This window comes from Trichosurus vulpecula, chromosome 3 (assembly GCF_011100635.1).
Source record: "Trichosurus vulpecula isolate mTriVul1 chromosome 3, mTriVul1.pri, whole genome shotgun sequence".
Lineage (NCBI taxonomy): Eukaryota > Metazoa > Chordata > Mammalia > Diprotodontia > Phalangeridae > Trichosurus > Trichosurus vulpecula.
The window spans coordinates 175,864,853-175,892,337 of NC_050575.1; the positions used below are offsets into that span (position 1 = coordinate 175,864,853).

Consider the following 27,485-nt stretch of genomic DNA (forward strand, 5'->3'; position numbering starts at 1 on the left):
TTTCTTGATTTTTTTATTTTAATATCACCATAGTATCCCATGTATCCCTTCCCAGAGAGCCATCATGTATAATAAATAGGTATTTTTTAGAGAAGAAAGAAAAAGGCCACCCAGCTGATTGATACACTGAAAGTCTGAAGAAATATGTAATGTATAAACACCTGTGGAGCATGAAGGGGCAGATGGGGGTGTCTTCTCATATCTCTTCATTTGAGTCCCACTTGATCTTTATAATTTTGCTACATTTACTTCTGATTTTTTGGTGTATCTTTGTTATTTTCATTTCCGTTGTTGAAGTTACTGTGTATGTTGTTTTCTTAGCTCTACTTACTTTGTATTAATTTATATAGATTTTTCCATGCTTCTCTGCATTCATCATACCTGTCATTTCTTAGGGCACAGTCCTATTCCATTATATACATGTACCACAATTTGTTTAGTCATTCCCCAGTTGATGGGCAACTACTTTGTTTCCAATTCTTAGCTATCACCAAAAAGTACTGCTACAAATAATTTGGAGTATATGGGGACTTTTTTCTTATCAATGACTTCCGTGGGCTGTAAATCCAAGGAGTCTTTGGTTTAAAGTAGGGCTGTCCAAAATACAGCCCACAGGGCTGCATGCTGCTTGCCTGTGGGTTTTAAATTTGACAGGCGAAAAAATAAAATAATAATTTGCATGGAATGCATGTTAGATTTTTTAATTCCATCACTAATAAGTAATCTCGTTGATGTTAATTTTCTTTGGTGTTTTTAAGCAGTATTACGAATGGAACATATTGCACAGAATTTTCAGTTGATCTGTGGGATTTGTTCTATCTGTATGATGCAGACCAGTCAGTATGCACCTACCTTTATACTATTGCGTTGTCTCTTTGTTGTTTTGTGTTTGCTTTTGCACCTTCACTTGTTGTATTGATGATGTACTTTTCCCTACTTTCTATTAGTATACTGTATTTTTTATTCTGGGTGTGGCCCTCAAATAATTATTTTATTTTAATTTGCCCCTAAGATAACCTAAGGTTGGACAGCCCTGGTTTAAAGGGCTTGGACACTTTAGTTACTTTGTTTGCATAATTCCAAATTGCTTTCCAAAATTATTGTACCATTTCATAGCTTTACCAATAATGGATTAGTGTATCTATCATTTGACAGCCCCTCCAACATCAACTGTTGCTATTTTTTGCCAATTTTTTTCATTTTTGCCAATTTGCGGGGTCTGAGGTGAAAACTCAGGGCTGTTTTGATTGCATTTCTCTTATTATTAGTGATTTGGAGCATTTTTTTCATGTGGTTGTGAATACTTTGCAATCATACCCTTGACCATTTGAATTTTGGTGAATGGCCATTAGTTTTATTTATATAGTAATTGTTTATATATCTTGGATACCAAATCTTTATCAGAGAAATTTGACACAAAGATTTTTTTCCCCATTTGGCCACTTCCCTTCTTATCCTAGAGACATTAATGTTTTCTCTGCAGAAGCTTTTCAGTTTCAAATAGTCAAAGTCATATCTTTTATCTTTTGTAAAATTGCCTCTACCTCTTGTTTGGTTAGTTTACACCTGCCACCTATAACCATGAGAGGTATTTGATCTATTTCGCTTCTAATTTTTTATGGTGTGATCTTTAATATTAAAGTCACATATCCATAAGAATATATTGTGGAGTGGGGTAGACATTAATCTAAGCCTGATTTCTGCTAAACTACTCTCTAGTTTTCCCAGGAGTTTTTATCAAATCGGAAGTTTTCCCTAGGTAATTTATGTTTTCTCTTTTATCTGACATTGGGTTATTGAGTTCTATAACTTATGAGTATCTCTAATCTGTTCCATTGATCTATCCCTCTATTCTTTTTTATTTTTTTTGGAGGCAATTGGGATTAAGTGACTTGTCCAGGGTCATGCAGCTAGTAAGTAAATTAATTTGGGTAGTATCGTCATCTTTATTATATTGGCACAGCCTAGCCATCTACATTTGCCCTTGATCCCTTCTTCTCTAGCAGACTGAATCTTCAGTCATGCCCTCACCTCTTAAATTTTAAATTTCTCATTAGATGGTTCCTTCTCTACTGCCTTCACATATGCCTGAGTCTCTCCCATTCTTTTATTTATTTATTTTGCATGCAGTCAATCTTTATTAATCCCATGCAGCTATCTATGGAACGATACAAGCATTAACCCCTTTTGGAAAAGATCACTTAGCTGTTCTTAAAAGTCCCAGTAAGTAGGCAGTGTACTGGTGCTTGCAACAAGATTCCCTCTCTACCCAGTGAGAGGCCATGTGTCTCCCTCCTTGGTAGTACAAGTTGCTGTCGATTACTGGAGATTACTGCACTCTAGCAAATATAGAAAGCTCAGAGTTTCAAGTGTGAAAGAATACAGGAGTCAGTTCTGGTGGCCATCTAGATGATTGTCTTTGCAATAATGTGGTAATTGTATAAATTCTTCTTCAAATTCTGTTCATTCACTCTACATCAGTCTTCTCAGTTTCTCTGAAACTATCTCCTTCATTGTTTTTTGTAACACAATAGTATTCCATCATGCACACAAATATGCACACATACACACATGCAGCTCAGTGGCATAGTGTAAAGCGTGCTGGATCTAGAATCAGGAAGATCTGAGTTCAAATGTGGCCTCAGGCAGTTACTTAACTGTGTGACTCTGAGCAAGTCATTTAACCTCTCTGGCTCAAGTTTCCCCATCTATAAAGTGGGGATAATAATAGTACCTATCTCCTAGAGTTGTTGTGAGGGTCAAATGAGATGATATCTGTTAAGTGCTTCGCAAGCCTTGAAGTGCTATGTAAATGTTTACTATTATTATTAGCCATAACTTGTTCAGCCATTCCATAATTGATGGACACTCCTTAGATTCCCATTCTTTACCTCAAAATGAGCTATAAATATTTTTGTATATCCTTAATTAGAGTTTATTTTGCTTAGGTCTCATCTCTCCCTTAATTTACTCTCCCTCTAATTCTCCTTTCTCCCTTCTTCCTTTTCCCTCCTATTTATTATTGAGTGAAATACATTTCTGTACCCACCTGTGTGTGTTGAGCAATTCAGATGACAGTGAGGTTCAAGTGCCAACTATTCTTTCTCCCCTTCTTTTTTATTTGTATAGACTTATTCTTGTGTGCTCTGATAATGTGGAATAATTTTCCCCGTAATTCTTCTCCCTTTCTCCCTGTAATGTGTTCCTTTTGCTCTTTTTCTTTTCTTTTAAGATCATCCAAAGATAACAGAACCACTCCTACGCACTCTATCTACTTAGACTTTATGAACTCTGATGATAATAAGGTTCTGAGGGGTACATATGTATCATTTCCCCATATTGCCATCTAAACATTTTATCCTTTTTTGGCCCTTATGATTGTTTATTAATGTTTACTTGTTTATGTTTTTCTTGAATCCTATGTTTGCACTCTCAAGTCTTTTCATCAAGAATGCTTAGAAATTTTCTATTTCATTAAAGAACCATTTTTTTCCCCCTCTGAAGGATTATACTTAGTTTTGCAGAGTAATAATTCTTGGTTGTAAGGTTCTGTCCTTTGCCTTCTGTAATATGATATTCTAAGCATTTCACTCCTTTATAGGGGTGACTGCTAAATTGTGTGCAATCTTGATGTTGGCTCCTAGTACTTTTCTTTCTGGCAGCTTGTAGTATTTTTTTTCCCTTTGATCTGGAAGCTCTGCATTTTGGCTATAATATTCCTGGAAATTTTTCTTTCGGGATTCATTTTTACAAGTGACTGGTAGATGCTTTCTATTTCCATTTTACTTTGGTTCTAAGAGATCTGGGGAATTTTATTATATGATTTCGTGAAATATGATGCCCAGGCTCTCTTTTTGGTCTTAATTTTCAGGCAATTCATTAATTTCTGATTTTTTTTTCTCCTCAATATGTTTTCCAGGTCAGTTGTTTTTGATAGAAGATGTCTTTCATTTTCTCCTTTCTTAGTATTTCTTGCTGTCTCATGGAGTCATTAGCTTCTATTCAGTCCATTCTAATGTTCAAGGATTTTTTTCATTGGGTAAGATTTTGTACCTCTTGTGTCAAGCTGTTAGTTACCTTTCCAATTCTTCCATAGCTTTCATATCTTTTCCAGTTAGTTGCTCTAATACTCTCATTTCATTTATCAAAAACATTTTAAACTCTTTGCAGTTATCATGGTGACAAGGAAGATCAAAACACACACTCAGAAGAAGACAACAAAGTCAAAACTCCTAGCCTCCAAGCCTCCAAGAAAAATATGAATTGGTCTTAGGCCATGAAAGAGCTCAAAATCAAGCAAGAGAGGTAAAGGGAAAATTGGGAAGAGAAATGAAAGTGATGCAAGAAAATCATGAAAAAAGAGTCAACAACTTGGTAAAAGAGGCACAAAAAATATTGAAGAAAATAACACCTTAAAAAACAGACTAGGCTGGGTGGTGAAAGAGGTACAAAAAGCCAGTGAGGAGAAGAATGCTTTGAAAAGCAGAATTGGCCAAATGGAAAAAAGATATACAAAAGTTCACCAAAGAGAAGAACTCCTTAAAAAGCTGAATTGACCAAATGGAAAAAGAGGCACAAAAATTCACTGAAGAAAAGAACTCCTTAGAAAGTAGAATTGGGGGGGGGGGGCGGAGCCAAGATGGCGGCTGGAAAGCAGGGACCAGCCTGAGCTCCCTGCTGAGCCCCTCCAAAAACCTATAAAAAATGGCTCTGAACCAATTCTAGAACAGCAGAACCCACAGAACAGCAGAGGGAAGCAGGGCTCCAGCCCAGGACAGCCTAGATGGTCTCTGGGTGAGGTCTATCCCGCACAGAGCTGAGAGCTGGGAACGGAGTGGAGCAGAGCCCAGCCTGAGCGACTTGGATCATCCAGACCAGAAGCCGGGCGGAGGGGGCCCTAGCGCCCTGATTCAGTGAGCTACGGCAGTTACGAGACTTCTCAACCCACAAACACCAAAGACAACAGAGAAGGTTAGTGGGAAAAGCTGCGGGAGTGGAAGGAGTTCGCTGTTCAGCTTCCAGCCCCGGGGGCAGCGGAGGTGGGGCAGCTACGGCTGTTGCTGCTTCCGGCTCCAGGCCCACCTGGTGGGAGGAATTAAGTGGTGGATCAGAGCAGGGGTACACAGCCTGCCGAAGATCTGAGCCCAGTTCGGGTTGGGGGTCCTTGGGGAAGGAGCAGTGCTGGTGCGGCAGAGCTGGCACCTCCCCCCCAAACGTGGAACATAGAACTCTGTAGTCTACAAGCAGTCATACCCCACTGAAAAACTCAAAGGTCAAGTTAGTTGGCTGGGATTATGGCCAGGCAGCGAAAACGCACCGAGATTCAGTCTCAGACTCTGCATTCTTTCTTTGCTGACAAAGAAGACCAAAACATACAGACAGAAGAAATTAATAAAGTCAAAGAGCCTACAACAGAAACCTCCAAGAAAAACAGGAACTGGTCCCAGGCCATGGAAGAGCTCAAAAAGGATTTGGAAAAGCAAGTTAGAGAAGTAGAGGAAAAATTGGGAAGAGAAATGAGAAGGATGCGAGAAAACCATGAAAAACAGGTCAATGACTTGCTAAAGGAGACCCAAAAAAATACTGAAAAATACACTGAAGAAAACAACACCTTAAAAAACAGATTAACTCAAATGGCAAAAGAGCTCCAAAAAGCCAATGAGGAGAAGAATGCCTTGAAAAGCAGAATTAGCCAAATGGAAAAGGAGGTCCAAAAGACCACTGAAGAAAATACTACTTTAAAAATTAGATTGGAGCAAGTGGAAGCTAGTGACTTTATGAGAAACCAGGATATTATAAAACAGAACCAAAGGAATGAAAAAATGGAAGACAATGTGAAATATCTCATTGGAAAAACCACTGACCTGGAAAATAGATCCAGGAGAGATAATTTAAAAATAATTGGACTACCTGAAAGCCATGATCAAAAAAAGAGCCTAGATATCATCTTTCAAGAAATTATGAAGGAGAACTGCCCTGATATTCTAGAGCCACGGGGCAAAATAGAAATTGAAAGAATCCATCGATCGCCTCCTCAAATAGATCCAAAAAAGAAATCTCCTAGGAATATTGTCGCCAAATTCCAGAGCTCCCAGATCAAGGAGAAAATACTGCAAGCAGCCAAAAAGAAACAATTTGAGTATTGTGGAAATCCAATCAGAATAACCCAGGATCTGGCAGCTTCTACATTAAGAGATCGAAGGGCTTGGAATGTGATATTCCGGAGGTCAATGGAGCTAGGATTAAAACCTCAAATCACCTACCCAGCAAAACTGAGTATCATGCTCCAAGGCAAAATAAGGATTTTCAATAAAATAGAGGACTTTCAAGCTTTCTCAGTGAAAAGACCAGAGCTGAATAGAAAATTTGACTTTCAAACATAAGAATCAAGAGAAGCATGAAAAGGTAATCAAGAAACAGAAATTGCAAGGGACTTACTAAAGTTGAACTGTTTTGTTTACATTCCTACATGAAAAGAGGACATGGATGATTCATGAGACCTCAGTATTAGGGTAGCTGAAGGGAATATGCATATATATATATATATGTTTATGTATATATATAAGTGAATGTGTATGTATGTATATATATATATGTGTATATATATGTGTGACACAGGGTGAGTTGAAGATGAAGGGAAGATATCTAAAAGAAATAAAATGAAATTAAGGGATGAGAGAGCATCATACTGAGAGAGGGAGATAGGGAGAGATAGAATGGGGTGGATTATCTCACATAAAGGTGGCAAGAGGAAGCAGTTCTGTGGGAGGAGGGGAGAGGGCAGGTGAGGGGGGAATGAGTGAACCTTGCGCTCATCAGATTTGGCCTGAGGAGGGAATACCATACGTACTCAGTTGTGTATCTTACCCCACAGGAAAGAAGAGGGAGGAAGAAAAAAAAAATAAAAGGGGGGAGGATGATGGAGGGGAGGGCAGATGGGGGTGAAGGTAATCAAAAACAAACACTTTGGAAAGGGGACAGGGTCAAGGGAGAAAATTCAATAAAGCGGGATGGGTTGGGAAGGAGCAAAATGTAGTTAGTCTTTCACAACATGAGTATTATGGAAGGGTTATACATAATGATACACATGTGGCCTAGGTTGAATTGCTCGACTTCTTAGGGAGGGTGGGTGGGAAGGGAAGAGGGGAGAGAATTTGGAACTCAAAGTTTTAAAATCAGATGTTCAAAAACAAACAAAAAAAAGTTTTTGCATGCAATTAAAAAATAAGATACACAGGTAATGGGGCGTAGAAATTTATCTTGCCCTACAAGAAAGGAAGGGAAAAGGAGATGAGAGGGGAAGGGAGTGATAGAGGGGAGGGCTGACTGGGGAACAGGGCAACCAGAATATACGCCATCTTGGAGTGGAGGGGGAGGGTAGAAATGGGGAGAAAATTTGTAATTCAAACTCTTGTGAAAATCAATGCTGAAAACTAAATATGTCAAATAAATAAATTTAAATTAAAAAAAAAAAAAGAAAGTAGAATTGGCCAAATGGAAAAGGAGGTATAAAATCTCACTGAAGAAAATAATTCTTTAAAAATTAGACTTGAGCAAGTGGAAGCTAATGACTTTATGAGAAATCAAGAAACAATAAACAAAACCAAAGGAATGAAAAAAATAGAAGACAATATGAAATACCTCATTGGAAAAACAATCTTCTGGAAAATAGGTCCAGGAGAGATAATTGAAGATTTATGGGACTTCCTGAAAGCCTTGATCAAAAAAAAAAAAAAAAAGCCTAGATATCATCTTTCAAGAAATTATCAAGGAAAACTGTCCTGATATTCTAGAACCTGATACCCTCAGGTTCTAGCATTGAAAATGGAACAAATCCACCATTCACCTCCTAAAAGAGATCCCAAAATGAAAACTCCCGGGAATATTATAGCCAAATTCCAATGCTCCCAGGTCAAGGAGAAAATATTGCAAGCCTCCAGAAAGAAACAATTTAAGTATTGTGGAGCCACAGTCAGGACAACATGAGATTTAGCAGCTTCTACATTAAAGGATCACACAGCTTGGAATATGATATTCTGGAGGGCAAAGGAGCCAGGATTACAACCAAGAATCACCTACCCAGCAAAACTGAGTATAATCCTATGGAGGGGGATGGATATTCATTGAAATAGAAGACTTTAAAGCATTCCTGATGAAAATACCAGAGCTGAATAGAAAACTTGGCTTTCAAATACAAGACTCAAGAGAAGCATTAAAAAGTAAACAGGAAAGAGAAATTATAAGGGACTTAATGAAGTTAAACTGTTTACCTTCCTACATGGGAAGATGATATTTGTAATTCATAAGACTTTCTCATTATTAGGGCAGTTACTAGTTGTGTGTGTGTGTGTGTGTGTGTGTGTGTGTGTGTGTGTGTGCGGGAGAGAGAGGGGGGGGCACAGATGTGAGTTGAATATGAAGGGATGATATCTAAAAAAAAAATAAAATTAAGGGGTGAGAGAGGAATGTACCAGGAGAAAGAGAAAGGAAGCTAGGTGAAGTATCAGGGAACACTTGAATTTTACTCTCATCATTATTGGCTCCAAAAGGGAATAACATACACACTGAATTGGGTATAGAAATCCATCTTGCCCTATAGGAAAGTAAGAGGGGAAGGTGATAAGAGAAGGGGGGGAGGGTGATAGAAGGGAAAGGTGGATTGGGGGAGGCAGTAGTCAGAAGCAAAACACTTTTGAGGATGGACAGGGTAAAAAGGGAGAGAGAGTAAGATAAACAGGGGGAAAATAGGATGGAAGGAAAGGCATAGTAATCATGACTGTGAAAAAATTTTTGTAGCAGGTTTCTCTGATAAAGGCCTCATTTCTCAAATATTTAGAGAACTGAGTCAAATTTATAAAAATAACAGCCATTCTCCAGTTGATAAATGATCAAAAGATAGGAACAGTCAGTGTTCAGATGAGGTAATCAAAGCTATCTCGTAGCCATATGAAAAAATGCTCTAAATCACTATTGATTGGAGAAATGCAAATTAAAACAGTTGTCAGATACTACCTCTCACCTCTAAGATTGGCTAATAGGACAGAAAAGGAAAATGATAAATGTTGGAGGGGATATGGGAAAATTGGGACAACAATGCACTGTTGGTGGAGTTGTGAACTGATTCAACCATTCTGTAGAATAATTTGGAATTATGCCTAAAAGGCTATAAAACCATGCATACCCTTTGATCTAGCAATACTACACTACTAGGTCTGTATCCCCAAAGAGATAAAAAACAAAAAGGAAAAGGACCTATATGTGCAAAAATACTTAAAGAAGCTCTTTCCTGGTGGCAAAGAATTGGTTACTGAGGGGATGCCCATCAGTTGGGGAATGGCTGAAGAAGTTACGGTATATGGTTGTAATGGAATACTGTTGTACTATAAGAAATGGTGAGCAAGATGCTGTCATAAAAACCTGGAAAGACTTACATGAACTCACGCAAAGTGAAACAAATAGAACCAGGAGAACATTGTACACAGGAACAGCAGTAGTATAGGATGATCAACTGTGAATGACTTAGCTATTCTCAGCAATACTGTGATCCAAAACAAATCTGAAGGGCTTATGATGAAAAATACTGTCCATCCCCAGACAAAGAACTGATAATGTCTGAATACAGATGGAAGCATAATTTTTTGCTTTTATTTTCCTTGGGTTGTGTTTTTTTTGGGGAGGAGGGCAGGTCTCGGCTTTCTGTTACAACACGACTAATATGGAAATGTGTTTTGCATATGGCTATACATGTATAATCTACGTCAAATTGCTCTCCTCAATGAGGGAGTGGAGACAGAGCGAGGGAGAGAAATTGGAACTCAACATTTTAAAAATGAATGTTAAAATTGTTTTTACATGTAATTGGGGAAAAATAAAATACTAAATACATAATTTTTCAATTTGTATAATTTTTTAAAAGATACAATCCTATATCTCTCCTTTTCTTAACCAAACTCCTTTTTTAAAAAGCTGTTTACACCCTCTGCCTCCACTTCTCTCATTTGTACCTCAAACTGGCTTCCAACTTCATCACTCGACAGAAAATGCTGTCTCCAAAGGTACAGTGATCTCTTAAAGCTAAAATCTGATGGTCATTTCTGAGTCCTTATCCTTCCCAGTCTGTCTGCTCCATTTGACACTATTTACTACCTTTCCTTATGGATTCTCTCTCCTCTACAGATTTTTGTGACTTTTTCCATCTGAAATTTCCTTCTCAGTCTCCTTTGCTGTCCCATCATTCATATGATTACCTTTAACTGTAGGTGTTTTCTTAGGTTCTGTCCTAGGCCTCCTACTCCTCTAAGTAGTCTCATTAACCCCCTTAAGTTACTTATCGTCTCTATTGAGATGACTTAAAGTTTTTTCTTTCTAGCCCCAGGCTCTCCCCTGAGCTTCTGTCTCTACATTTCAAACTCAGTGTCCTGAAGCCATCCCAAATCCAACTTTTCCAAAACCAAAATCATTATCTTTTCCCACAAATCTTCTCTTCTTTTAACTTCTCTAAGTTTACAAAAGGCACTACCTTCCTTCAAGTCTCCCGTGTTTGTAACATCAGCATTATCTTTGACTCCTCACTCTCCCTCACCCCACATATCCAGACAGTTACCAAGTCTTGCTGGTTCAATCTTCACATCCCTTGTATCTGACCCCTTCTCTCACTCATCTACACATCGTATTTTAGTTTGGGTCCCACTCACCTCACACCCAGGTTATTGCAACAGCTTCCTAATTGGTCTTCCTGTCCAAATTTCTCTATGCACACTGCTGCAAAAGTAATTTTCTCTAAGGACAGATGTGGCCATGTCACTCCCCTAATCGACTAACTTCTTGTGCCTCAGCCAGTGTATTTAACTACTTTAAGTACCTGTTTGTATTAATTAACTTTTATACTATATATTTTTTTATATGTGCTTCTTTTTCTCCTCTAGATTGTAAGCTTATTTCAAGGAGTGATTTTTCATTTATTGCATTTAGTATCACCATGCCCAGCACAGCACTGGCACATCATAAGAACTTTTCCACTTATATTGTTGCATTCATTTTGTATATTGTTTTTCTGCTTTTACTTCACTTTGCATTGAGATTGGAGCTATTTTAATTTCACGTTATGTCTTTTTGGTTTTTTTTCCTTATAATTTGGTATTTATTTTGGTCTTTCCTCTAACAAGTCAATGGACTGACCATAGCTGATTTGGAAATTATTTGTACATGGTAACCAAATATTGCCTGTAAAGATAGAGATAATTTGGCAATTTTGATTGGTTTTTTTTTTATAATGCCATTTGGGTCTCACCATACCTAGTGTCTCTTGATTGTTTTCTCGAAGAAGATATCCAAGATGTATATGTGTGTGAGACTTTTGTGCAGTCATAAATAAGAATTTAGCCTATTTAACTTATTGACCCACAAGCTATAATTTAAATATATTTTTACTCTCCTCCCCCTTGCCTATCTTTATATTGATGTCATTGAGCATTAAGTTACATGTTGTTTTAATTGGATCATCCTTTCAAGTTATTCTCAGAATTTCTCTCTACCTATTATAACAGATGTTGGTGTATAAGCTGAGTTATCTTTATGCTGATCTTTTGATACCCTCTTATCATGAACATTGTAGTACAAGGTGAGCAAGTTTCCTATGCAGTGATGTTTCTGGTTGCCTTTGGACCTATGATTTTAAAAAAATCCCTTATTTGGCATTCTAAAAACCATCTGAGAAACATCTTTATATTTTCTTGCACCTTCCTTTTATCTTATGGTACCATGGATATTTTGAATATCAATATTGATATGATTTATTTCTTGTATTAGTGCATTTACTTGGTTAGTAGGCATAATTCTCACATTTAAAGTACCAGCCACTGAGTTCTGATTTATTGATATTCCACAAACTAGGATTCTTTGTGCCCCCTGCCTTCTTAACCACCTCTCTGTTGATCGTCACAGCCAAATGTGCACTGCATAGGACTGAGGGACGTTTTGTATTTTTCTTTATTTCATGGAAAGTCTTCACCTAGTGGCCATTCCATTCATAATAAGCCTCTCCATAGTTAGCTCAGCTCATCTTCAGAAGGCAGACATTATCTGCTAGTGAGGCTTTTTAAACATCATAGACCCTGCCTGAACTTACTGTTTTCTGGTTCAGCATTTTGGAACTGAGGGTCTCCTCCATACCATGGGAAGTCATCAGAATTGGAGTTTTGTTTTGGTTTTGGAGAGTCCAAACTTTGATATCATTGGTTTTCAATGCCTAGTGAAGGTACTGTCTCTACCAATGTGGATCTACAACTGTTCTGCAACTTAGCATCTTAGAAAATTGTCTGGCTCACTGCAAGTTTAGTGACTTTCCCAGAGACACACTGCTAGTATGTGTCAGAGGGAAGAATTGAACTTAGTTCTTTTTGATATCAGCCATCTCTCTCCATCATGCCACACACTGTCAGGTTCACAAAATACTTTCTTCTCCTTAGCCCTGTGGTGTATGTAGTGCAAATATTAAACATATTTTACAGATGATTAAGATGAGATTTAAGGTGTTCAAGTGACTCGCTTATGGCTCTATGTGTCAGAATTGGATTTAAACCTGGCCTCATATGAGTCCAGAAATTTCTTTCATGCCTACCACCAGGTTTGGTGCTGTGTAGGATATAAAACAAGTTGGCGATATGATCCCTGTTTTAGAGGAACTTCTATTATTGTGGATGAAATATTAAGTTCTGATGTCTCAAAATGAATAGTCACAATATGAACATATTTATTGCTTTACATTTGTGTAGTGTTGTAAGTTTTATAAAGCAGTTTCCTCATATGGAGTATCATTGTCCTTATCTTACAAATGGAGAAATTGAGGCACAGAGAAATTAAACAACTTCCATAATGCCAGGTTTCACACATGTATTAGCCAAGTAACCAAGCACCATCATGATAAATAGCTGACATTAACAAAGCCGTTTAAGGTTTGCAAGGCACTTCACATACATTATATCATTTTGGTCACATGCACCAACTTTGTGAATCAGGATTGGCACAGTGGATTGAAGTATTGGATCTGAAGTCATGAAGTTAAGATGCAGCTGCAGACATTTTCCAGCTATGGGACCCTGGGCAGTCACTTCACCTCTCTGCCTTCCTCGGTTTCCTCGTCTATAAAACGGAAGTAATGATAGCACCCATATCCTAGCGTTGTTATGAAGATAAAATTAGGAAATCTTATAAGTGTTTGGCAAACCTTTCAGTGCTGCGTAAACCCTAACTATTGTTATTGTTGTAGTTGTTAGATATTACAGGAATTATTATCCCCATTTTACAAATGAGGAAAATGAGAATTAAGTTCAGCTGTCAGTGTCAGCATGGTCAGATGTCAGTGAGTGTTAGAGGCAGGGTTTAAACCCAGGTTTTCTTGGTATAGAGTCCGCCGCTCTCTCACTTCTTCTCAAAGCGTATTGGCTCATGTTTAGAAATAAAAAGTATTTTATATTCATACGTTATTTTCCTCGATCCTCACAACAACTAACTATTAGTTAGGTAGAATAGTTATTATTATTTGAGAAAACTCACAAATGAACAACTTATACAAAAAATGAATCTGATGAACATTATTCTCTTCAGATTCTATTCCAGCCTTTGTAAGTGTGTTCACACATTGCTGCTTAGTTGTAGTTTGTTGTTGTTCAGTCATGTCTGACTCTTTGTGACCCCGTTTGGAGCTTTCTTGGCAAAGATACTGGAGTGGTTTGCCATTTCCTTTTCTGGCTCATGTTATAGATGAAGAAACTGAGGCAAACAGAGTTAAGTGACCTGCCTAAGGTCGCACAGCTGGTAAGTGTCTGAGGCCAGCTTTGAGCTCAGGAAGACGAGTCTTCTGACTCCAGGCTCAGTGCTGTATCTGCTGGACCTCCTAATTGTCCCTCATTGTAATTACTGAGCATATTTTTCTGTTCAGCTTTTTTCATTTGACATTTTGCAGACATCTTTCCATATACCGACACAGTGCAAACACTTGGAATTTTTCAAAGTTTTATGTTATACCATCAGGTTGACATGTCAGAATAAGCCAATAAACCAATTCCTTATTATCAACATGTATTATTGAGTCAGTACTCTGTGTCCGTGACTTAAACCTAGTCCTCATTTGCCCTCCTGGAATTCCAGGGCTTGGGCTGATTTCCATGACTGTATATTAGCATCTCTCTTGCTTAGAAATGATAAAAAGGTCAAAAGCTTAACTTTAGGTTGTTATGCTGTAATCAACAACAGAGGTCCATTAAGTTTTGAATCTCAGAAGTTCTAGAGCTTGGTTGGAAGAGGACAGACATGTCAGACCACTGATTTGTAGTGATAAAAATACTTTGGTTGTAAATATACCACTGAGAGTTTTTTGTTTAAAGGAATAAGTAGGAATCTTCCCTCTTGCCCTTGTTAAAGCGTTGGAGGAGTGATGTCTGTTGTTCAGTTGTTTGGGTTCCAGAGGGAGGTTTTTGACGCTGTAATCCTGACTGACAGTTAGGAGGTTAATGGTTTCCAAAAGAGTGGCCTGGAATGCCCCGTTTCTCTCCACTAGAACAATGCTCCAGTGTGTCTAGGCTGCCTGTACAGAAGCAATAAATCTGTTTTGTTTTGTTTTTTTCTCTCCCTCAATCCTCCTTCTTTCTCTCCCCATCCCCTGTCCCTAGGCCAGGACCCACTCCTGTTACTGAAAACCCTTCAAACTCTGTGGACAAAGAGAGAGCTGCAGAAGGTAAGTCCCTTTCTTGGAGCCTGCCCTCTGCACAATGGAGCTTCGCGCTGTATGCAGAGCATGTCCGGCCCAGTGCAGGGCTGTCAGGACTGTGATTGTGTTTGGTTACATTACGCAGGGGGAAAGCCCTGCCGATTGGCAGGCTGGGGGAGGAGGCAGGTCTGTCTGCTTCTCAGCAGACCAGGGGCACAAAGGAGAGAATTCCTCAACACTAAGGCAAAGGGGCTGGAAGCCTAAAATTTCAGCTCTTTTTTTCTTCCTCAGCACAAAACCAGAGTGAACCAATTTGGGATCCATGAAGCATGTTGTAATTCTTTGTCCTTAAATAGCACCTTTGGTAGAGGTCAAAGTACTTTACTCTCATTAACCTTCACAACACTCTAGTGCAGTAGCTCAGGAACAAGGATGATTATCTTAATTTTCTTTAGAAACAGAGAAGTAACAGATGGATAGTGTCCATCTTCTCAAGGCTGGGACCACTATTCCTCTCAGTCCAGTCTCTGCTTAGCTCTCTCTTGCAAATCAGTTTTGAAAAATAGACAAGCCACAATTAGTTTTTCTCAGCACGCTGGTTCCATGGCAGAAAGTGTTCCTTGTCTTGGGATGGTGCCTGCTTTTGGAGATCCTAGGCCTCAAGTTCTTTTTAAGCAACAATCCAGCCTCCCATGTTTGTAGTTTAATGGTCTATATCAGAGAGAAGATAATAATATTAATGATAATAGCCAATATTTATGATTTGCAAAGCCCTTCACCTATCCTGGATTTTGGATAGAAAAAGGCATATAAGTGCAAATATTTCCCTCCTCTCTATAACCTCTTCACCGTCAAAGTCTGGAACAAAAGCCAGGAACTACCCCCAAAGCCCATGTGATTTCAGCTCTCAACTGCATGCAGCTAACTCCAGGATCAGTGCCTCCGGCTGTCCTCTCTCCCTCCCCCTACCTTTGTGGCTGTTACTCTAGCACTCCTCCTCCTACTGACCACATGAGTACCTTAGGCCTCTGTATGTGGTTCCATATTCTTCACATAGCATACCAGGACTTCAGCTATTATCTAGAAACATTATTTTTTTTTGGAAGGGGGAAGGCAGGGCAATTGGGGTTAAGTGACTTGGACTTCAGCTATTATCAACTGCTACCTGAATATTGTGATCATTAGTCTAGAACAGTGATCATTTCTGACACAGCTGTCGAAGTTGGCCCAGCCTTAGATACCACTTAGAGCTTCTGCCAACTTTACCTGGAGCTCTTAGAAGACGTGAGTGCAAGTACAAAACAATACAACTTGAGTGCCAACATTCTGGGGTGGTTAGGGGGTGAAGTTAATCATAAAAGATTTCCTAGAGCAGGTGAGAAGTGAGATCATTTTGGAAGGCAGTTTTGGGACCTTAGATCTGCAGAGGTTTGGGAGCAGTGCATTGACAGGGTCTGTTGAAAGTTTTCAGGGAAGTTGAAGAGGCTGTGTATTTGATTTTGTACTTACTCTGACAGGAAATTAACTTCAAAATGCAGGCCTTGAAAAGCCAGTGCCATGAAACTCCTTGATAACTGTTGCTTGAAGATCTCTGTGCCTCCCTCCCTGGCTCACTGGCCTGCTGGTCCTTGTTAGGTTTAGTTGTTTAGGAAGTGCTGATCAGGAACTCTGTTTCTCTGATCATGAATAATTAAAATCATCCTCTAGAGACTTGAGGAGCATAGGGCAAAGGCAAAGTCCCATGATCTTTATTTTTTCATAATTTTGGAGTTTTAATTGATTCACTATTATCTTTCCTTTCCTCCAGATAACAGTATCTGGTAATAGTATCTAGAGAAGGTGAGGAAATGAGAGAAATGGAAGAATAATCAAAAGAATTTGAGGAAAACGAAAACATTCTTGTGAGAGTTCAACACTAGAGAGATATAAATCACCTGTAAAGTAAATCTTGAGTTGCAGATTCTGTAGGCATATGCAAACTAGTCAGAAATGCCATTATTTAGAAATGAGTGGAGGTAGCGCTGTAGTAGAAAGAGAGTGGGCCTGCAAAGTCTGGGTCCTGTGGCTGTGTCAGTGACTCCAGGCAACCCTCTAAGACTTAAGTTGCTGAGCTCGAGCCAATCTTCATTGGTAAAGGAAATTTCCTTATCCAAAATTCCCCAAGCCAGGATTCTCTAAATTAGCATTCTGAAGTTGAGTAGAAGTGATAGACCCCACTGGTTGCAGTGCATCCTTGCCAAGATAGCCATTCATGAGGCTCGTCTTCAACACAATGGTAGGTGCCTGTATCCCATGACATTCTTCTACTTTGCCCCTTCCTTCCTTGATGCAAACTCCAGCTTCCCCCCTTCTGAGACAGGAGTAGGCCTTTTAGGCATGCAGGCAGGAGCTATATAACTTTTTGGGAAAAATTCTTTCCTCTCACCACTCCATACCCATCCTTTGCTTCCCAGATAATTCCTGGCTCTGGCATGCTTCCTCCTCAAAAGATGACCAGGGAGTAGGAGGCCTTTCCCTGCTTTTCATTTGGGGTGGGACAGAGTGAATTGCACAGTATGAGCAGGCATGGATGAGGTCTAATCACAAACACACACACACACACACACACACACACAGAGAAAGAAGCACATTTATTAAGTATTGAGTACTTACCATGTGTCAGGCATTGTGTTACATGCCAGGGATAAAATTACAAGCAAGTAACCCAGTACTGCCCTCAAGGAGCCTATAGAATATATTCTAATGAGGGAAAATAACACTAGAAATTGGGGTAGGAGAACATCATAGGCAGTGACATGGTGTGGTGTGGAAATGACCAGGAAATGATTTGCAGGCCTGGTTACCAGCAAGATCAGACAACAACTCACCTGTCAAGAGTCAGGAGAATGGAGTTTAGTGTTGGGGGGGGGGGTTGGGGGAAGAAGGGGAGGGAAGTTTGAGTTAGAATTAGGGGGAGATATTGGAGGGAGACAAAGATGCTGGCTATAATGTGGACAGCATGGTGAGGAAATAGCTGGAAAAACACATCCAAAGCAAATTGAATGGTTTCTGCCAAACCTACCTTATTTCACACTTCCCAGTTACTTTTGAGGGCACCAAATCCTTCTAGTTACCCAGGTGGGCTACCTCTGTGTCATCTTCTGCTCTACGTTCTCCCCTATTCCATATATTCATTTAGTTGGCCAATCTTGTTTTTTCTTCTCCACAATATCTCTTTTATCAGTCCCTATCCTTTTCCAGAGCCTTACCACCTCTCTCCTAGATCATTGCCCTGGCTTTCTAATTGGTTTCCCTGCCTCAAGTCTATCTCCTCTCCACTCCATTCTTTTTATAGCCAGAGTGATTTCCCAGAAGCTAAAGTCCAACCATGTCATTGTCCTATGTGATAAATTTTAGTGGCTCCCTATCAACCCCAGTATCAAATATTATTTCATCTTTATCTTATACATTTTTAAGTTCTATTTTCATGTAAGTTGTATGATAATATAACAATTATGTACATGTATTATAATGTTAGTATTTTTCATATTAATATAATAATATATGTGTATAATTTATGAATAAGTAAATATAGGCATCAAAGGTTCATGTCCAGATTTTTCTTCTGTGGTGCCCAGTCAAAAACCTTTGGAGACTATTGTCCTATTCCAGTGACATCCTGAAACCTCAGGTCCTGGTGCCATCCCCATCCCCCCCCTTAAAAAATAAAAGAAATAGATAGATTTGTAACTTTTGCTGAATTGTGTAGAAATAGAGCTCCTTAATGAAAGCTGCTGTGATACTTTATGCACTGAAATTAATTTAGCTATAAATTGATACTAAGCATATTTATTTAATGTTCAATGTTAAGCTTTTAATACAACTTTTATAAAAGACAGAGAGAAATATCTTTCCTGAACCTGGGAGCTTCAGATAACATTTCTTCCTAGTATTACATGTATATATATATATATATATATATATATATATATATATATATATATATATATATATATATCAAGTTTCCTAATTTTGAGTTCTTCTCTTCATGAAGGTCCTTGTTCTTTAGTCACTGCGGTTCATCTCGTTTCTGTGGTGCGCTGTCTTGGACGCAAATCTTAATGATTAAGAACACAAGAAAAGGATTCTCAGGGCTTAGTCCTGATTAATGACATGGTTGGGTTGGGGGAAGCTTTATCAATATTAAAAAGAGGCAGAAGGAGTTCTTTATCATATCTTAGCTGCCCATCCCTGAACCCTTTGTTCTTCTGGCCTTGAAGAAAGGCCAACCTCAGCTCCAAGGAGTGAGAACTAGAATATAAGAGATCAAAAGCCCTATCCCCCCCCCCCGCCCCCCCCCCCCCCCCGGGACTAATCTCTGGGCCCTCTAAGGCACATAAGGAAGAATGTGTAATGGTGTTTCAAATTTTAATCTGGATGAAGGAGTAAACTGAGAGATATCTTAAAAACTAATAAAGTTAAAATGTCTATAGGAATTTACATAAGAAAAAGGAAAATAATGTATGTGACTATAAATTGAAGTGACTCATATTTTAAAATATACTAAAATTTATACATTGAAATGATTTTGTAGCTTCAAGATCGACTAGGTTTCTGCCCTGTACCCTGTGGCAGGTGTGAGTGATAAAAAAAATGAAATAAGACACAAACTCTGCCCTCAAGGCCTTATAATTTGGTAGGAAAAATAAGTGCAAAAATGGCATAATACAACACAGAAAAAATTATTTGCCTTCCTTTGTATACCCAGCACTTAGCACAATGTCTGGCATATAGTAGTCTCTTAATGAATGTTAGTTGACTATGACTGCCATGGAAGTAATGCTGTGAGGACACAGAGGGTGAATATGATGTAGTTATCTAGGAAGGCTGTACTTACTCAAGTGGCACTAATACTGTCTAGTAAGGCTTGGTACATACACAATAGACATTTTCTAAATATTTGTTGAATGAATGAATCAATCAAATCATTTTTGGAATTGCTTTCAAAGCCAATTTGCAAACCACACACTAAAATGTCTTATAACTATGTAGTTGCAGCTTGTTTTGAGTTACAATTAATACCCAGTTTGATTACTTACATTTTTATCAGATTTGACTCAGAATGACTTACAACTATTTCTAGAAATCAGATATCCTTATAAAATATGAAGATTTATAACCTCAGAGTATATTCAAAAGAATATTCTGTAGGTAACCACTTTATGACACTCACATTGTCACGATTAGTATATTACACGCTATCTCTAGTTCCTCTCCCTGATATGCCCTTGCCCCAGGAATACTGGAGATGAGTGTTTGGAATACTGTTAGCATTAATTTTTGTCTGTCCAAGGGGACCATGCCCACAGCAATAAGGCTCTGTGATTTCCTTAACGTGCCTGTTAAATATCAGACATATCACTTTTTAGGTACACTTTAAACAAGATCTTTTCCAATACCATATAGAAATATCTTCCTTACTTTTCATACTGGATTTCCTGGAGAATTAAAAAGGATGGTTCAAACCCATGAAGTAGTATTAGAGCCTCTTGGTTGTAGAAGCTCCGGGCCTGAGGAAAGACGGTTTACTTCTCACTCAGTCATGCTGTGACAGTAGGAAAGTGATTTTCTTTCTAAGTGAGGACAATTTATACCACTGAAACAATAAAATAAAATAAAATAAAATGATTCCGTGATTGCAGAATGGAGGGTTAGAGCAATTAGATGATTCTGGGGAAGGCCTTAGCCTTAGGCTAGATCTCCAAATCACTCTCTGAGCACTGTGTTTTATGTGGAGCTAGAGGCTTTCTGATGGAAAGGGAATGGGAGGCCCCAGGGAAGACCCAAAACTTAAAATGATCTTTCTGACTAATTGACTCAGTTTCTGGAGCTTGCTCAGCCAGTTTCTCCTGGGCTTATTACTTGAATGCACATGACTTGAAGGTCTCTGCAGAACATTTCTCTCTTTTACTGTAGAGCTCTCATCTAAAGACAGTGAATATTAGAAACATATTGTGTTAAAACCCAGATTCCAGGATGCTGCTGGAGATTTGTGGATTAGAAGTCCTAGGCAATCCCTCTAGAGATTTCTGTGATTAGGGACCCTTAGAGGAAAAACATGATTGACATATGAACCAATAGATTACTATCTACTATTACCCATTGCTGCTGCCAGCCATGCTTCTTTTCCTTTTCTGACTCAGTCACAGAGCTGCCCTTGCAGTCAGCATGAATTGGTGTGTTAAAGAAATACATTTTTTAACAGCAGACAGTGAGAATATGGCTCACCAGATCCATAACTTTTTGATGTCAGCCATGCGCTAAGCAGCTGCTACCAGAGGAGATGAGGACAAAAATATGGGGTTTTAACACAATCTCGGTGCCTTTCCAGCATGATTCCCCTTTCATTGTTCAGAAGCTAAAATGCTCCTTTAGAATTACATGGCATTGGCGTTTGAAATCTGGATCACTTTGGGGAAATCAAGAGAGATGCTGGTCCTAAGGAGCTTTGGAAAATATCACACAACTTCTATACCTTTCTCTGGGTCAAGGAAGGTATATGTGCTAAGCACACAAAGTTATGACTTGTTGTTTCAGTCATGTCCAACTTTTTGTGACCCCATTTGGGGTTTTCTTGGCAAGGATACTAGAGTGGTTTGCCATTTTCTTTTCCATCTCATTCTACAGATGAGGAACTGAGGCAAACAGGGTAAAGTGACTTGCCCAGGGTGACACAGCTAGCAAGGGTCTGAGGCCAGATTTGAGTAAGGAAAATGAGTTCTCCCGACTCCAGGCCTGGTGTTCTATCCACTGTACCCTCTAGCTTACAAAATATGATAGCTCCTTACATATTCCCTTCTCTCTAGACGGTAAAATGTATATAGAGTTCAGGGTATAGAGGTGGGGGATGACTCTCTGAATTTTAGTACAGGCCCAGTGGTCAAAACGGAGTCCTAGGGCTCCTGAATCATTTTACTTTGGTATAGAAATTACTGAGCTAGAAAGGATCCCAACTGCTGAGGAGGAAAAAAATATCTCTTACCTTGGATATTAGTAAAACTCAAAGGCAGAAAATAGATTTAGAGCTGATATATTGGCATTTTTTCTAAACAGAAGCTTCAATTTGCAGATCTGTGGAAAGGATACAGGAAATAACTCCCTGTGCTTTAAACAGTCTTTTCTCCTTTTCTTCCATTGTGTTCTTGGTTAACTTGAAATGGTGTTCTACTCTTGGGAATTTGACAAACAGTAAATTAAGAACATTGGCTAAAGGCAGAAAAGAAGAGTCTTCTGGAGCTTATAATTTAACTAGAAGAAAGGTAGTGGCTATTGGTAGAGACTTCTCTCTCTTCCTTTCATGGTACTTCCCCCAATCCATTCACCATGAGATGAAGGGCACAGCGTGGGTATTGAAGAATGCCATGCCAGCTCCTCTAAACTCCTTGGAAACACCCACTAATGTAAACATTTTAAAATAATTGCCAGGGGGTCACATATATTAGATAGGGAGAATCTGCCATATAAATGTGCCAGCCTTCTCCCTGTGCTTTAAACCCCAACTCCCAAACTTTTAAATAGGGAGTTTTCCTTCATTCAAAGCTTAACAGTGTTTTCTCTTATTCTGATGTTGTTATTGTTTTTAAATTCCTTATTTCTGTTAATGATTTGAAATGGAAAGGTGTGAAATGGAAAAATGTGCAAAAAAATCACATTGTTGCTTGAGGTAGCATTTCTTGCATCTTTCATTTTGATGAAGGAGAACTTGATTTTAAAAGATGTTTTTAAGTTCAGCTTCGGTGTGCTCTTTGTTTTGCTCTTCTACTTTGTTTGCTCCGCCCCCCCCCCCAATGTGGCTCCAAGGTGTTATGCTGATTATTTTTGGCAGCAGCAATTATATGATAAATCTGGGTCTGGGGAGAGTTAAAGAGAAATCGAGCTTTATTTATGTTCCTTGCTCAGCACAGGTATGTTGGGGCTGCAGATAAAGCAGCTTGTAAACCTGTCTGCTTTCACCATCACCACCTTCCAGATAAAAAACAAGCCCCTTTGTCTGCCCTGCAGAACAACCTCTCTGTCTTTATGGGATAATTAGTGTGGACAATTGCTGTTTTCCTTGTTGGGCTTAGGGTGCAGTGGACCAGAAAGGAATCTTTAGTGGTATGAAAAGTCAGTGGGGGCAAGGATGGTGGCTGAATAGCAACAGTTACCTCTCTGAATAGATTAAATTTAAAAAAAAAAAAAACCTTTGTGTTGAGAGTGGGGGAGGGGAGCTGCAGGAACCTTTGAATGCCTGACAATGTGGTTTTTGTGTCTTTACAGCTCCGAGAAGTAGCCAGGCAAGGATTCGCTACCCTGGAAGACCCATTCTCTGGCCTTCTGGACATGCTGGAGAGCTATAAAGGCTGGAAGGGGAAAGGACACTCACTGGAATATTACATAACCAATGAATTAGCTCGCTGGCTGAAGGAGCACCCTAGGGATCCACAGGTTAGGTCCAAGAAGCCCAGACTGCAGATAAAGATGCTCCTGTTTCCTGAACCCATCTCTTTCCTGTGTCCCATGATCCTTTCTTTTTGTACCCATATGACTTCTTATAGTGGTTATGATCCTGTAGACTCAGCTCTTCCTCATTGGCTCTAAGAAGACTGCTCAGCACTCTCGGTTTGAATCTAGCGATTGGTCCCTCTGTGATCTGGTGAAATTAATGTAGCCTTGCAGTTTACCAGAACTGTGATTTATCATGAGGCATATATCTTAATAGAACAAAGGCCTAAAGGACCTGAGGCACCTTCTGAATGTATATTATCAAGCCTTTGGTTATTGAACCCACTGCTACCTCTGTCCAGATTTTGTTCTCCTGAAATAGGATGTTCTGTGTTCGTGTTTGTCTTTCAGTACTTTTGGCTTCTGAGAGCTCTGACACTCACTATGTGATCTTGGACAATTCTTCACTTCTCTGGGCCTCAGATTTGGATTAAATAATCTCTAGGGGCCTAAAATTCTGTGATCCATTGTGAGCCCCAACCTCCCATGCTTCGTGTTGGGTCCCTCTAGGGGGGACTATCTGGTAGAAGTGATGATGCTTGCAGCACTCTGGTGAAGCCCATGGACCTCTTCTCAGAATTTTATTTTTAAATGCATAAAATAAAACATATAGGATTACAAAGGAAGCTAATTATATTGAAGTAACTTATCAGAATATATTTTTTTAAACTTCCCAGTCCCTAGGTTAAGGACTTTGGACTAGTGGTAGGGTTTCATGAGCCCAGTACATGCTATTAAGTTGAAATTATATATATCTGATTTCCCTAGTCTGGCTTGAAGCTGAAGAAGTTGCAGGCTCGAGCATTTGAGGTTCTTGGCGAGAGCCAGAGTAATCTCCTCGAGCCCCTGATCAGCATTTATCAGCTGCAGAAAGCCGACCAGAACACTTTGCTCAGAAATGTCAATCATCTTTACCATAAGGGAAAGTACAAAGAAGTGAGTATGACTTTTTAATGTGGTTTTTCATGTCCAAAACTGTGGCTCTGAATGAAATAAATCCATCTAACTTCTTGTCCCCAGGGATAAATCCTGTTTCCTAATGGCAGTAACATACTGTAGCCACAGCATAGTTACTACTTCCTTTGCCTCCAAGTCTGTATCTTTTCATTAGAGAAGGAAAGAAGTCATTATAAGAGAATGAGGAATGAAAGTGAATTCCCTTTCCAATTGGAACTAAATCTTTTTTCCAGTTGCAAGAGTTTAGAAAGTCACCCACAGGAAAAGTTGACCCGCTCTGCCCTGATCTGATTGATGGTCCTGGGAATCTCACCAACATAAAATGATGATGATGATGATGATAATAATGACTGACACTTTTGAACTGTGTTTTAAAAGTTGCAGAGTATATAGCATAGACTCATTTGACCCTCACAATAACTACGTGATATAAGTACTACTATTTGTTGTTGTCCTCATTTTACAGACAAGAATAGTGAGGCTCAGAGAGCTAAAATGACAGCTGATAAGTGTCAGATGTGAGATTCAAACCCAGGTTTTTCTGACTCCAAATCCAGTACCATATCATCTACGGTATGTTAAGGTTTCAGATCTTTTTGGAGAAGAAAAAGAAATCTTACTAAGCATTCAAGAATTCTTATTTTTTAAAGGGGATTGTCCATTACATTTTTCAGTTCTGATATTCCTGATAGAACTTCATTTAAATTTTTCTGAACATAAAGTTAATAATGAATCCCTTGACCTCTCCTAAAGTTCTCCTTAAAGTAGGGAGGTGACCCTGGATTCTAGAGAGCTATGCTGGTGGGCCACAAGCTCTGGAATATCCTACCAGTCTGAAAAGGCTTCCAGTACAGTCCTGGTAATGGACTCTGTCATCCATGGATCAGTTTAGTTAAGCTTGGGGAGTCTCATCACTAGAGATTTTAACCTCCAGGTGATAAATATTTTTAGCCACAACTACTCATGAAACCACCTAAGATACCAGTCAATGTTTACTTTCATTAGTGGGTAGAACACCCACACAAATGAAATCATAGGTCTTCAGCATCTTCATAGCTCTATATACTGCCCAGAATTGGTGGAGCGGCCGTTGAGACACTACCTAGCACAGTGCAAATACCTTTGGGGCCACTGTGCTGTAAGAATAGAGGTAACCAGAAGTTGACTTGGCTCTGGCTCTTCCCTATCCAGGTGGTCCTAGGCAGTTAGAGTACTCTTTAGAAGTTTCTGCTGCTCCAAGAAGAACTGTCAGGGGCTGGAGAAATCAGAGCTTCTTGTTTTAACAGCAGCTGTGAGCGGGTCCCTCAACTTTCCCTATCGCTTAGATCTGTTCTGAGGTACGAGGTATGAGATGGATAAGAGGGGGTTATTGATGGTCAATTTGTTCTCTTTGGAGTGGCTCTTATGCCTGTGAACTATTCATGGGCACTCATAGTTCAGTCGCTTGTGTGTTATAGCATCTATGGAGTTTACGATGGATTGTTGGGCTGGGACTGAGACTGGACCTGTGATTTTGCTGGTAGAGGGGATTCCTCAAGAATGAGGAAACCTTCTATATCAATACAAGTCTACTGCACTTTCTTTATATCTGGTTGTCCAGAGCAACAAAAGCTCAAATGACTTTCCAGAGTCACATAGCAAGTGTGTGTAGGAGATGTGGCTTGAGGCCAGATGTCCCTGGCTCCAAGGCTAGAGCCACAGCACTTTTAACTCTTCTGTCACAGTTGCCTTTCTGGGTATCATTACTATACTAAAAAAATCTCTTATGTATGGGTTACTCCTGGGTTGGAGGAAGCATGTTGTCCTAGAATGAACAGTAGCTTTAGGATTCTAGTTCCAATTCTGCCACTTAAAATTATCTGAGCTCCAGTTTCTTCCTTTCTAAAATGGGGATAAAAATATGTATACCACCTACTTCACAGGGTTGTTGTTGGGGTCAAATGAGATAATTTGTATGAAAGCACTTTATACATTGTAAAAAGTATGCATGGGACATTATGCCATATAGAAGCATAAAATTTCATAGTTAGAAGGAAATTTTTAGGCCATCTATTCCTTCCTAATACAACAATCTCTAGTACAGAATTCATGGTGGGGTCATTCCAAAATGTTGCTAATGACAGGGGATTCACCACCTCACGAAGCACCTCTTCCATTGTTGGAGAGCTGCAGTTGTTAAACAACTCTTCTATACAGCCAAAAATCTCTCTTCCTGTAAATTTTTTCCATTGATCCTGGTTTTGTCTTCCGGAGCAGCACACAGTAAATCTTTCATGTGATGACCCTTGAGATGTATGATTACAACTCTTATGTTCTTCCTAAGTTTTTTCTGTTCTAGACTTAACATCCCTAGCTTCCTTACCTGATCTTCTTGCCATAATTTCAGGGCCCCATACCACCTAGGTCACCTTCCTCTTGATGTGCTCAGGTTTGTCAATGTCCTACCTAAAATGTGGTCACCAGACCTAAACACATTTTTCCAAATGTATTCTGACCAGAGAAGAGTAGTGTTTATCTTTTTATGTATGTGTCCTGCTTCTCCAACCAGATTTCAGACTCCTGTACCTCTGGGTAGCCCCAGTACTCTTCAGGGTTCTTCACATACCCAGGTAAATGTTTGGTGAAGATGATGGTGATGCCAGAAATTCTAATGGGAGAGAAAATAACTCAAATGTTGTCAAGAAATACTTCCATCAGATCTTCCAACAGCATTAAACTTCACTCATTATTTTAATGAGTACAGAATCAGAAAGTCTCCTGTAATTTCCATACAAGTTCCTTCTTAAATTGGGAAACTTGGATTTTTTTCCAAAAGTTTATATGAGAAGCCCATTGATAGTTTTTAACTCTCTCCAGTGTTCTTTTGTGACTTTACTACTACCAATTTTCCCCTCATCTGGAAAAATGCAAGAAGAGGGAGTCTTTCATGGTTCTTATTTATCACTTAGTTCTGGTTTTTATTTCTATAGCTGTCGCCTCTTTTTAGGGCTAGTGTGATATGAAAACCAAAAGGAATTTATATCTTCTGTATCTCTCCAGGATCTCTTTTTCTTCATTTGTAGATCTAAAAGACAGCACAACTCAAAAAAAGATATCTGGCATTCAAATAAAAATTCTAAGCAAACACACTCTTGCCCTGCATCTCAACTTGCTCACTGCCACATTTTGCTGTTCTGTGTGCCTTCCTTTTAAATTATTTGAAGATGTGCCAGGTCTAAGGACAGTTAATACAGACTTGACTAATTCTTGTAACAGAAGTGAGAAGCCATAGCTGTTCCCAGGGATGAGCAAAAGGAGC

General features: G+C 39.1%; 1 protein-coding gene across 3 annotated transcripts in view; it reads left to right on the forward strand.

Moving 5' to 3' along the window:
• EXD3 (exonuclease 3'-5' domain containing 3) overlaps window positions 1-27,485 on the forward strand; it is a 482,404-nt gene that overhangs the window by 210,221 nt on the left and 244,698 nt on the right. For all 3 annotated transcript variants that reach the window (XM_036749598.1, XM_036749599.1, XM_036749600.1), the window contains 3 exons: window positions 14,670-14,734; window positions 23,006-23,173; window positions 23,999-24,166. In XM_036749598.1, the coding sequence (XP_036605493.1) occupies window positions 14,670-14,734; window positions 23,006-23,173; window positions 23,999-24,166 (401 nt within the window). The remainder of the gene's footprint in view (window positions 1-14,669; window positions 14,735-23,005; window positions 23,174-23,998; window positions 24,167-27,485) is intronic.